The sequence below is a fragment of the Charadrius vociferus genome, unplaced genomic scaffold (genome assembly GCF_000708025.1).
Source record: "Charadrius vociferus isolate BGI_N301 unplaced genomic scaffold, ASM70802v2 scaffold163, whole genome shotgun sequence".
Taxonomy (NCBI): domain Eukaryota; kingdom Metazoa; phylum Chordata; class Aves; order Charadriiformes; family Charadriidae; genus Charadrius; species Charadrius vociferus.
The window spans coordinates 19,821,332-19,835,055 of record NW_009648332.1 but is presented as its reverse complement, the minus strand read 5'-3'; the positions used below and the strand labels follow the sequence as shown (position 1 = coordinate 19,835,055).

The 13,724-nt window shown below is 37.3% G+C and overlaps 1 protein-coding gene across 1 annotated transcript in view; it reads right to left on the bottom strand.

Annotated features, from left to right (window-relative positions):
• The window catches only part of NTNG1 (netrin G1), a 152,271-nt gene that overhangs the window by 27,478 nt on the left and 111,069 nt on the right, over positions 1 to 13,724 (bottom strand). Inside the window, exon 5 of the mRNA XM_009884783.1 lies at positions 4,537 to 4,704. Coding sequence (XP_009883085.1) covers positions 4,537 to 4,704 — 168 coding nt within the window. The remainder of the gene's footprint in view (positions 1 to 4,536; positions 4,705 to 13,724) is intronic.

The following is a 13,724-nucleotide window of genomic DNA, read 5'->3' as shown; positions in this document are numbered from 1 at the left end:
TGAGACCACAGACACATTGTGGTGGCATGTGATCTCTGCTGCTGTTGAAGGCAAAAGGTACACAAATCGATTCCTGAATTTGGGCAACCTGCTGGGAGTCTGGCTTTAAATGTCTGTGAATCAGTGCTGCTTTGATGACTGCCTTTGGCAATTGTTCCCTAGCATTAGGTTAAATCTCAGCGATATTGTAAATGACAAAATGGAGTTGAACTGGGAAGTAAAATATAAAAAAAAATCCAATGGAAAAACTGTAACAGGAAAAAAAAATACCAGGAAAACATTTGTCATCTGTTGTCTCAGTGTTTATTAACTATAAATTACAGATGGCACTCTGAGCATTTGGCATGCTGAAGAAGAATAGTTACCTTTGGCAAACAGAGTTCCACAATAATAATAGAGTCAATTAGCTAGCAACATTCATTAATAAAGTTGAAAACTGACACGCCAAAAACACTGTGCAAGGCTGAGCAGAATTAGAGCACAGTGAGTGCCATTTGAAAAGCTGGCAATTCTGATGTTAATCAGATGTACGAAATGTTTATGCAAACAGGCATAGAACTGAGATACATATTGAATGCAGGAAGTAAAATTTGCTCGAAGAGGGTTTATAGAAAACCCTGAAAGACAAAAAGCTTGGAATTACATTAGAAACAGAGGGCCCGATTCTTGTATGTTAAAAATAGCTTAGTGGGACATAATGGAGTTACAGTGATTTAAACAAGCGTTTGTGAAAGAAACCTATGGACTATGATGTTGAATATTTATAGATACATAATGTTCTATTTTCCAGAGAACAAGAACCTGACCCTGAATGAGTGCAAACTTTAGTACTGAACTCTATCATATAAATACTTAAGAAGTACCAGGACCATGTTGTGCTTTTTAAGGGAAGGTAGGTAGTAGAAACAAAAATTTAAGCCAGGTCCTTTTACAAAAGTAGTAGATCAAATCAGAACACCAAACAGACCCAGTAAGCTTTAGTAACTGAATCTAGACTCCACCTTTCACAGTGCACAATTGATACCATAGATATATACCCTACAGAGGTCCACCAGACATACAAGTTCGTTATCCAATGGAATATCACAGGCTGTGGAACACTTCCCAAGACCTGCCAAACACTTAAGACATTAAAAAGCTCAAAAGCCACAACTCTAGTGTGCCACAGGGAGGCAGTCAGTATCTCCAGTGCCCTTACGACAGGGCATTAAATAACATTAAATTAACATTCCCAGATCATCCAAATAAGCAGACCACAGACCAGGATCCAGGGTGGGGAAAAAAACCCTGGAGATCTGAACTGGGAAGGAATTTTCCTCCTAATCTCCATCTGGTGACTGAAGGAAGGGAAGATGACAGTAGTAGTCATCTGTTAGCTGAGATTCATTATATCAACATGATGTTGCCAACAAAACACAATGAAAGTAAGTAAAAAAGAAGGTTGGGAAAATGGGCTGAAGCTGGCAGGGTTGCTGCTTTTATCAGTCTGGGTTGACAGTGGCTACAGGACAACTCTCAGGGTTCACTGAACCATATATCATTAGGGTTTCTAAAGGTCTCACAGGTATTAATTGAAGCTTAAGCCTAAGTGACTGCAAGATGTGACAGATGTGACAATAATTACCATTTCAGTATTTATGTTGTAAGGCAAAGGAAATGTTTTATTACTCTGGGTCTACTTGGTGGTTTCCACGCTTGCCAGCGTGTGTATTTAGTGAAATAAAGAGTTATCAGGACTTTATCAAGACCTTGTAAAAATAAAAAGCTCTTCACGTTGTTAAATTCTTTTTCACTGTAAGCATGTCAAGTGAATGATTTTTAACTTTTAAAACATCTTGATTTATTTAGAAACTGCAGTTGCCCATATAAGGTAATTTTGCAGTTAACGGACAAATTCACAAATTTTTGATATTTCATTTTAGGAAAGAAAATTTATTTTGCTTCTAAAGAAATTAAGGGCATAATGAAATTAGATTTAAACCCACTGTATTATGTGTTGCATTTGGTTCACTGGTAAAAACCTTCTCAGTATTTCAACTCTTTGCAATTTGTCAGTTTTAAAAATGGAACATTTTACATTTTCTCCATTTAGTTAGTATCCACTAAGATTTGTTATCTATGTACTTACCATATATATATATTTATGAAAACTATATCTCAAACAAGTAGTTTTCATAAATCAGAGCCAAAGCCCTGTTACCTGCCGTTAAACTAGCTTATCCAAACACGTTTTACTTTTCTACATATATGGCTGAAGAGGAAAGAATTAGCCGGGAAAAATGACTTTCATACGGGAATAAGACTTGCACATGTCACTGGAAATCTGCTTATTAAAATGTTCATGCCAACATTCCACTCATACTTAAACCCCAAGACACTGCTTTTAAACTCAGGGAAAAGAGAAATGAGCGTTTCCAATAGAGCAAGACTCTTTGTGCTAGACTGAGAAGGATGGTGAATCCATCAACTCTCTCAGAGGTGAAAATACTCTACATCTTGCAGGATTAAATTTTAGGAGCCCCAGTTCAGGAAAGCACTTTAAGCACAAACATCTCTGTTTTCTAAAAAGCGCTTAGGTATCTGCTTCACTTCACTGACTTTAAACAAGAAATAGTATGAAAGTCTTCTTAAATTGGCAAATCAGCTAGGATACATACATTTTGTATGCAGTATGAACACTATGATCCTGAAAACTGTCTTAGTCCAACAGGAATATTACTTATTTAAAACGAATTACCTAATATGTAGCATGCCACAGTTTGATCCTATAGTCATCTCACATCTTACAATTCTCATGGGACTCCAAGAGAACTCTGCTTGCATTAAGGTGGGAAAGTCAACAAATGCATCATTCATTAAATGAAAGATTTTAAAGTTTTATTTGTGCAGAGTCTGGGCAATTTCGAAGTGCACAGTAGTTTTACTAAGACATTCTAAATACATCACTTGCAAATTAATTTAAAATTACTTATTTTTGACTCCTGATTTATTAACTTTCCTGTCTTACATAGCTACAGCTGCTTTCTTAGCATTTCAGAGCACAAGGGAAAACAATTTACTGAATGAGCTGATGAAAAATCCCAAACAGAGTAATTTAGTGTCATATTCATTAGGCCTGTTTAGGCAGCTGAAATTACATAGCCCTGATGTCATACCGATGATGTCCGTCATCTGCATCAAACAAATATGAAGGACAGTGTTTTTTTTCTAAGAACATTTGATTGGGTTAATCTCCTCAGCACAGTCATACAAAATCATGACTTGCCTACTAAAGTTCTTATTAGCTTAGACTAATTAATGTCAAAGGAGATCATGCATTTTCTGAATGTGTTGCCAAGCAAAGTTAAAAGAAGGACACGTGAAATGCAGTGCGTGGATAGATCTGGGTGTTTATCACGAAATAAAAAGTAAATCTGTCAAGCTGCAGACTGAAACAAATAATAGCAACCTAAATAGTTTCTGGCTTGAATCTCAGCAATGGATTATAAAGAATATTAAAATATAATTTATTCACTCATCTATTTTGTCATGAGAAAACCCCTTCTACTCTTTTCTTTTTCCGTCCTGGAAAATGTAAAGAAAAAAAATCGCAGTGAAAATCCACAACAGGTTGTACTGATGCGAACGTCTCTAAGAAACCTCCTGTAATGAAATTCTGCACCCCGTTTGTTATTAGAACAGTGCCTTTTGTGGCTACCTGTTAACTACTGGGCATTGTATGAGGCCTCCTTTACTGACTACATTCAGTCTTCACCTAAAGTGCCTTAACTTTTGCTATGTATTGTCTGTAGTGACATGAGAGCAGTGCATATTCTGCTACTGTGAAAAAGATCTTTTTAAATTATGTTCTGGTGTTTTCTTGAATTCTGCATTTTTGGATATTTACAGCAGATGCTCGGTCTAAAAGTACTGTTTTCACCTAGGAATCCCTTTTCTAAATTGACATAATGTCAAACTGATTTGACAAACTGCTGCTCTTAACTACATGGGCATAATTACAGTTTCTCCTCTAAGGAGAGGGGAGGTAACACTGCGTTTACAGCCCTATGCCTGGGAGCAGAATTGGCTGCAACCTGGTTTTGTGAAATTGAGGTGAATAAAAGGGGTTAGTAAACACCATTCCCCGTGTCCTATTGATGCAGCTGGCAACTTTTGTAGGTCTCCAAGCAAGTATTCAAGCGTCTGTACTAATAATTCTGAAAGTTGGACTGGGAACAGGTATTTAGGACTCAACCCTTCAGTTTCCACATGCACAGCTCCAGCGTGGCTCCCTCCTGCAGAAGGACAGCACAATCGGTTTCTCAGGGGCTTCTGGGGAAAGTCTTCCCAGGACCCTTAGCCAGGGAGGTTCATCATCACAGATTTAAAATACCTCCTTGGGGCTACGGAAATGAGGTGAAAAGTCTACACAGATGTTCTTATCCATTGAAAAAGCTCATTCTGGCTCAACTGGCAAGTAAGCAGCAGTGGACCCTAGCAGCTGCCGGTATAGCTGAAAAGGCACAGAAGAAAAGCCGCAGTTATCCCGGGACTGACCTATGCACACATTTTCATCGTCCAGCTCTGCAGAAGCATTTCTGAAGTAGCCCAGCCTGCATAACTCACAGTGCTGACCTCTAGTGTTGTGCTTACAGCTCACGCAAATGACCGTATTGAGCAGCTCGATGTAACTGCACCGGTTGGAGTGCCCGAAGCATTCACAGTCTTTCAAGGAAGAACAGAAATGTATACAAAATGTATACAGCAGCAGAGTAATAGCACATTACATGCTTAGTAAAAATGACCCATGAAGAGAAGTATGAATGAATGGCACATACATGTTAATCGATGTAACACGGACAACAGCAGATGTTTATCTGCAATGAAAGTGAAGTTTGTTTCAGGCAGATTAGCGTGACCCGACAACCATGGCATGACGTTGAAGGTTGGCTGTTGTTGGCAGACCTGATGGAACTGAAGCATTTGCAGTTGTAAACCTTTCAGGGGTACTGGAGGCTCAGTTTCCGCTGACAGAAATGCATATCTTTTTGCACATTTGAGATGAGTATAAATCAAGACATGGGAAAAACTTCCTCATATTAAAAATAGCAAATACAGTGGACAAAACTGTCAAACTTCATCAGGCTTAAATCCACAACACTAAGTAAAATAAAAGCTTTCTTCTGACATTAATGGCGAGTGTTCAAAAATACTACTGAACTCGGGTTACTATGACTGGTGGGCACCTTGGGAACCAGATTCTTTTATTTCAAGACCAAACAAATCTCTAGTTTGACAATTTTGGCCAGCACCTCCTAAAACAATTAACAGAGAAGAAAAGGAAAGAGAGAGGTGTTATTTAAGAGCTACTGCTACTGTACTTCTGAGGTAAGCGTTAACCCATTTTTATATTCTCAGATGAAAAACAACTGGGCCAGAAAAGATAATGAAAATTCTGAGGCGTGTACTGAACAGAAAGAGTGCTTACTGCAGCCATCTGAAATGCAGCTGGCACGGCAGCTGCTTTTTAAAAAATCCCTTCATTAAACATAGAATGCTGGTGCCTTTTAGCCTTTAATCACAAGCAATGCTTGGTTTTATGCAGGAAGATGTAGAAATTAGAAATGTATCAATATCATTATAGAAAGTACAGCTAAGCTTTGTGCAGAAAGCTTGTGTAAGTCTGATCACTCAAGTCTGAGATGACGAGCCCAGAATGAATGCAGGAAATGTTATTAGCGTGATCAGAGAAGTAGAGAGCCTATTTAAAAAGCGAAGACTAGGATAATTTGGCTTGTTTAGTCTAGGAAACTGAAGACAGGATATCACTGGGCTATAAATACATCAAGGATATAGCCTTCTGCCATCCTAAGTGAGTATCTGCACTAATGGACAACATTGGCACAGGAACAAATGGGTGTTAACTGGCCATTGAGAAATTTCAACTGGAAATTCAGAGATGGTATCTAGCCGTTAGGGCACTGAGGTTCTCGAACACTTCTGATTTGTAGCAAAAACCTGATGCTTTAGAGATGTAGTTTATTAACTGGTGAAAGAGATTATGGTATGTTTCCCGCAGTACTGGAGTACTGGATGCAGTGACTTAGAAAGACTTCAAGGTCTTGAAGTTGACTTAGCCTGTATATAGATAAAGCTGTAGCAAAGCGTGTACAATGTTTCCATACATGACAGGAGCCAAGTCCCCTGTGCTGCCTTTCCTAGGGTAAGCTGCTGACCGTTGGCATAGGGCATTAGAAACGCTATTTGTGCCTGTCTGTATTTTTATAAAGAAAAAGTAATACCGCTACATGTTTATGAGTATGTTATGCACACCTAATACATATATATTTCTTTGGCTGTTGTCTGGTGTATTAAACTGTAAATAGCATCATTTCTTATACTGTACAACGCTTAGCACAACACGTGTTTCAATGTTGAGAACTGCCTTTCTGCTGCCAGGAAACATTAATTCAATTTACATATACACATTTAGTTAACATATATGCATTCTCATTCTCTTCAATGTTATACTGCTAAACCGATGTTTTGTGGTTTGTGCCGATCTGATAATTTTGATGCCTAGAACTGCTGGAATACAGTAAAACATTTGGTGTATCAGTCTCAGTTTGCTACTATTTGACATAATTGAGGGGGGAGGAAAAAAGTGTTAATATTTGTTGGCTTTTACAGCTGGTCAGTATGATTCAGCATCTCAGCCAGGCAGCCGGCAGCATTTTCCCCCTACCCTTGCTCGAGTACAAACTGCCTCTGTGGGGCAGAGGCAACAGATCTAAAAGCGGAAACCACCACTGGCAAACAAACTGGAAAAATTGTTATGATTGTAAGTTTTTATGTGTTTGAGTTTTTAAAATAAGGAAGGCTGGTTAGTGGTAAGCAATCTGATCCTTCTGAATTTCAGATTCAGAAGCAATGCTCTCTTAGTCTCTGTCTGACAAAGGACCTGTCTTCTGCTACCATTAGATAATTTCTGTTGGTGAGACGCTACTGTACTGGTATGTTTGTCAGACTCATGGCGAAATATACTGTAGGTGAATTTAGAGGAAATAATGTGCCTTGGTTTTGAATCAGTCACAGGCAGCAGAATGCTACATTTTTATGTTTCAAATATACATGGACTATAAAGAAGTGACAGTAAATCAGACTCTGCTACATCATCTTTTGTGCTTAAAGCAGCAGAAAGAAATTAAGAATGTCCTGTGAATGAATGACTGCACTACTTCCACTCTGAATTGTGGTATGTGATCATTGTGATACCTTCAGTAATGTTACTACTACACATAATTAGCCATTACAAAAGCACAAGAAACAAAGCTGCACATGAAGTAACTCACTCTATAACAAGGCTTGTTCCAAGTTATGTTTTGGACTTAAGAAATGTCTAATAGTTACAAAGGACTTAAGTTTGATCTACATACATGCTTCTAAACACATGCAGAAGGACTACCCAAGTTCAGATGTGGCTCATGAATAAATAAAGGTAAACTACGAGACCTATTCTTATACTTGGTTGCATTCCTATTCTTTTGTAACAACTGTGCTGTGTGAAAGAAAGCCTTTGTCTCAAAGTTAATTTGTACTGAGACATAGGAAAGCTCTAGGAATCTTGATCATCACACTGGTAAATGCTACATGGTATAGGAAAAAACCCAGTTAATTCAAAAACAGTAACATCTGATCAAATGCCTTTGCAATAGCACAAAGGAGAAAAAAAATAAAGGCATGGCAAGTAACAATTAAATAATTTTTTTTTCTAATTTTTGCTTCTCCCCCTCACATTTTGTTAGTGCAGTAATACGACCTTATTTTGCTTACTACTGTTGGCCTGATTGGTGAATCATTTTTACATCCCTCTGTGTTTATTAATAAAAAAAGCTATGCAAAGGGTCCTCATATGATTGAAATGGAATTATTTTCTCCACTGGCTATGTGAGGTGCTACCGTAAACCAGTCAAAAACGACAAGTAGAATTGCATTCAGCATCATGCCATCTGGGAAGCTAAAACCTGTCAATGCTGTATGGCCTTTCTAGCTTATTATGTGGTTCACCTTAACCAGTGCACCAAGACCAAGAGTAGCCTGCTTATTAGACTTGCCGGAAGCACAGCTTAAGGTGTTTAGGCACGTGTCTCTGGCTAGCAGCTCAACCACTTTCATGCACTGGCAAAGCCATGCGATCACTGAAAGAGATGGGGGAAAAGTATCAAAATCAGTCTGCAAATGGTTTACTAACAATGGAATGACATGAGCTTACAGCGCTGGAAAATGCTGCTTTCAGTTCTGAGTAAGAAAAGACAGAGGTAACCTGGAGCCGGTTTGAAGCTGAATAACAATAAGGAGTAAATGGTTTGGAAAAGAAAACCTTAGAGGAGAGGTAAAGATAGCTAGATAGGTTTAAAGTGAAGGAAAAATGGAGAAGAGATAGCCATGTTAGATTTGATAATTGTCTTTGGACGATTCAGGAATTGTCAAATCCCTTGCCAACTCATGGAAGGATTGACTGTATGAGCCTTTAAAGACTATTTCCAGCACAATGATTCTATTGCAACAATCTTGATCCTGTTGTAGAAAGCATGATAAAATTACCCATTGAAGGAGGCTCATAAAGAGGTCATAATTTAATTGTTTTGCTTCTATAAATTGAATACTTCACACACCCACCCCCCCCAATATTATGCTATGCATTTACATCTCTGAGATTACATACTATTGCACTCTGGGGATGAGGTTCAGCTGAAGCTTCAGTTGTGACCAATCAAACATGAAACATCATCACATGAAACAATGGTAAACACACATGGAAGGGAAACGTAATTTTTAAACTAAGACAGGTAATGCATGAGAGAGCTATCAGTGCCATTCTCTACTTAAAAGCATAAAGAGTATTTCAAGAAAAGTGCGTTCAGAAATGATTAAAATATTTTTTAATTTTCCAGTAACTCTGTGTTCCTCTATACGCTAACAAAAGGCAAACAAAGGAGATTTCATGGTAACCTTAGAAATGATCTGCTTCATAACAAACAGTGTGGCTTGTTATCGCGATCTCATCAAATGGGTGAAACTGAGTTCAAACATTTGTTAATATCCTTATTCCTTGTTAATATGTATTTCACGAATAATGAGATATTCACAATAGCTACAGAAAGACAAAACATCTTTATACACACTCTTCACAGATAAATTGATGAGGAAAAACAATGAGGAGATCTCAGGGTTCAGACTGTGAATCAGATATGCAAATGAAACAGGTTGCCTGTTAAGTCAGAGAGAATATTGGCATCCTTCATTATGCCCAGATAATTCCATTATTTTGATAAAACACTGAAACATCAGTTCCAAATGTAATGCCTACACTCTGAATTTGTACACTGTTACAATAAAATGAAGATGTAAGGCACACTTACAATGCATTAAAAGACATAACTATGCATTACACTCCATGGCATTTACAGATACTTCTTAAGGATATGGACAATGGATGTTTTATATATTGTTTGCCTTTGACTAATCTTCTTATGTATCCTCTTTTACAAGTATATCAGTGAGGAAAACAAGACTAGCGAACTTTTGTTTTCTAGGCAACAATCTGAATGGTCATGTTCATATGTTTAATTCCTTCAAAAACAAATGCCATGTCATTTTATATGCCAGCAGTGACTGTCTCAGAGGCATATTTATTATTTTCTTTGGCTTATGTGACTTAATGCTTCTGTTGCTGTCAATGAAGATGCCTCACCAGTAAGCTGATGGGTACACTTCACAGATATTCCAGATTCATACAGTGCAATGTTTTCACAACACAGAGCACTATGGGACCACTGTATGAATCCAAGAATTCCTACCTCTCTTGTGGTTTGCAACTTGAACGGAAGAAACAGTTGACATAGCTAATTTGGGAGCAACTGGATAGGTAATAAAATGAACAGTAAATTAGAAAAGGTATCATATAGGAACAAATCAAAAGATTAACATAAACATCTTTATTTTCTAACTTTTAAATTAATAATGGTTATTGTTTTGTAAGGAAAGGGTGAAAGTTAGGGAAAATGAGTTATATACTATGAACTATTGAATTGTTTGAGCTGTAATGTCCAAGAGAAAGAGAAAGTAATTCATAGCTACGCATTTTAGCAGTTTTATGCGAGAGGTTATTTGATGATTTCTCCCAATCCATGACCAATGACTATATGGTAATCAGGGTGGTTGGCAAAGGGTTTTATTAAATTTACATGCATATTTATTCTGGCCTAATAGCATAAACAAAGAAAGCACAATGAAATAATATTAGATATAGGCAGATTTCTGTAATTAGTCTCTTCATACGCTGTCCTTGACTGAAGTATTTAATCTACGATAAACGTTAAACAGTGTAACAATATGCTGCAAACACATAATCTGAATAGAAATGGTTTTAAGTTTTTGTGTTTTGTGCTCCCTAACAAAACGTCAAAACTAAATTTACTAAAACTCTTATTTTTGGGGAAGAAACACTAAATAATTTTGTGCTGTTCAAGAAGTATTTTGCAATGAAGCTAAGCTTTAGATCACAAGCAGCATAATTAAGCTATGAAATCCATTAGAAATGCTAAGTATCATTTCATTGGGAATGTTTTGATTTAAAATTCCTTTGAATAATGTAAGCTAATCCTTACAGAGAGCAGAGGAGCAGAGATCAAGCTAGGGTTTTTTTTTTTTTGTTTATTTGTTTAATGAACACATGCAAAAGCTTGGAAAATATAACATGGGCTAAATGAAGTTATTGGAACGCTAAGTATCGTCAGAGATATTTAATTTAAATATATTTGAATAACGTGAACTAAAGTACATTGCTAATCCTCATAGACAGCAATTATCAATTATTATTTTCTATTTTACTGGGCACATAGAAACTTGTATATATAACATGGTAGATTTTATATGTGTATGTGCATATGTTTTGATCTGGTCATTGTGATCAATGGATTTAACTACAGACCTTTCAGTGTAATTCCCCAACAGAATCCCAATACATGTTGTTCGGTTGAGTAGCTATTTTCTAGATCACCTTTCATTAATTTAATTCTCCATCTGTATGTGTTATAGGCACAGAAAGGACACCCTTTGAACAGTCAAAGCAAGCCACAGGCCAGATTTCTGCAGGGATTTTTTGGGGAGTGAAGGGCAGTAAACAAGGAGAACAAAAGGACATTATATTTTATAATGAACAATTATTTTCAAATGTGAAGTATAGCTGAATGCAACTTCAAATAACAAAGAAGCTTACTTTTATTTTATTAGTCATCTTAAAAAGTCATTTTGTCTCTTTCAGTGCTAATCATCATGCCACAGTCTGTGAGTAATTTTTTTGTGTGGCACTCAAATTGCAGAAAACTATGAGTCTATCCTGCAGAGAACTTGCTTGTATTGTGGACAGCATGCAAGCTGAGAATACTGCTCAGCTCACTTGGGAAAACAAAGTGGAAACAACACATTAAAAATGGGTTTGATGTAGACAATGACAATGTCTCTCACTCAAGAATCTTGAAACTTACTCAAAATATAGACTGCTGTCTAAACAAGTCCAACATTATTTAGGACTTTGTAGCAGTACTTAACCTGTGCATCGACTTTTCCTGACTTTTTGCAGTAATGATGTGCATAATCTGAGTGTTGGAAGACTTTTCAGATGTTTCTTTTATGGCTATTTTCTCACAGACTAGCGTCACTTAGCACGAGAAGAAAAATGAGTTGGAATATCATTGTTACTACTTTTGCCACCATGTGGGACTCCTTGAAAGAAATTTCAGTAGTTTTAGACCACTAGGAATTTTACAGCATCCTACCTTGGTTTGGTTTAGAAACCTCAAGGGAAGAAATATTCGGCCATATCCTATCAAACTTGGGAGGATCTGCATGCATCAGGAAAAATCAGGTTTTGTTATTTACATCTGTGATATTGTTCTAAACAGGCAAGCATATGGACAATAGACATAGATTACAAACATCCAGTACTGGAATAGTCTAGGTTGCACTTGAACAGTACATGACTCCACAGTGAACAAGAAAACAAGCAATTGATGATTCCCAAAACACCAAACGGACATAAAATACTGTGCATAACAATTTATTGTCTGTGGTTTAAAATATAGTTTTTCTTGATGAGAAGATATCCTAGACCAATATATGTGATTTTAACACCAGGAACAAAAATGGAATATATTCTGTTAAATCTGCTCTGTAGAGATAAAATGACAATATCAGACAAATACGGATTTTTTTACCAAAGACACATATCTTACCGTAACATCCTGTTTTAGGGCCTTTTGAGTGAATTATATTTCCGTTATCACAAGAAATATATTTACCAGTAGAGTGGACCTTTTCTTGTGCTCTCTGACTTTTGTGTGTTGTATCTATTTCCTATCACCTCTACTGACATTTTTTATGGCTTGATTATTTTGCTAAGAACATTAAATGTCTACATGTCTTAAAGATCCTACCTAATGTGTAACCCACACATAGAAGCATTTTGTCTCTCAGCAAAAGAATTAGCTATATCTCTTTAGAGCTTCATCTCCTTTGGTCAATGTGCTTTGGGGCTGGGGTTTTGGGGAGTGATAATCCTTAGCAGAATGTTGCTCGGTGTTGGAGCTGAGACTAAACAAAGGGGATGGGGTTGTGGGAGGAGGGAAGAATGCTTTTATTTGGGCCCTCATGTGGGAAATGGTATTTATACTCTCCTTATTTTTCTGTTATAGTCTCTTCTCTGTTTTCATCTGTCTAGGTTTGAACACCAGATTTGCACCACATCTTTATCATCTTCCATGAGTACTGCAGTGGTTGTGCCTTTTCTGAGCTGAACAGAATAGTCCTCAATGGTCACATCTGCCCACACAGCAGTGATACAAGTGGTGAGAGAGCTATTTTTTCATTTCTACCTACAAGGGACTCAACTGGGTAGTGAGTAGATTGCAGTTGTCACAACTTGGTTGGCATTATGGGTCTAGGCTTAGAGCTCTTTTGGAAGAAGGTGTGTTTCGCTGTTATGTCCACCTTAGTGGAAGACCTGCAGGGATACTCTGACAAAAAGACTGGGGCTTCAAACATCTGAGGTGGAAGGATGACATGATTTTTTCCATAGTATCTTCTGACCCATTTGTCAAGGGTGAAGGCTGGGTGGGTATGGCTGTCCTGAAAGTCCTCCTACATAGAGAACAATTCAAGAAAGGATGATGACCTGCACTTTGCCATTTACTGATAGGTAGTCTTCTGCAACTGAGTCAGTCTAGTTGTGGTATAATCACATAATTATATCATATTCTTGCATTTTTTTACTTTTTCCTTATCAATCAAGAACAAAGAAGAAAGAAGAACTGAGTAATTTTGGTAGATTCTCAAACAGTCTATGTGTTGATCAAAAATAACCTGCCTCTACTGGTCAGATCCACCAATTCACACACATAGGAAGGGCAAACACAATCTTCAGAGTGTATGACAAAAGGTATCTAAAAGCCATACTTACTGAGGTGGCCCAATAACCCTAGCCCACTGAAAGACTAATTCCATGCACCTGAGACACCACCTTACTTCTCCTGAAACACTGACTGGTTGTGTTAAAGAAGGTTCGAGCGCACACAGACAAATTAGTTGCACAGCTAATTCACTGTTGAAGTTTTGGTAGTTTTAGGAACATTTAGGTTTGACCTAAAGATTTTAAAGGGACTGGACATTAGAGAATACATGTAAAA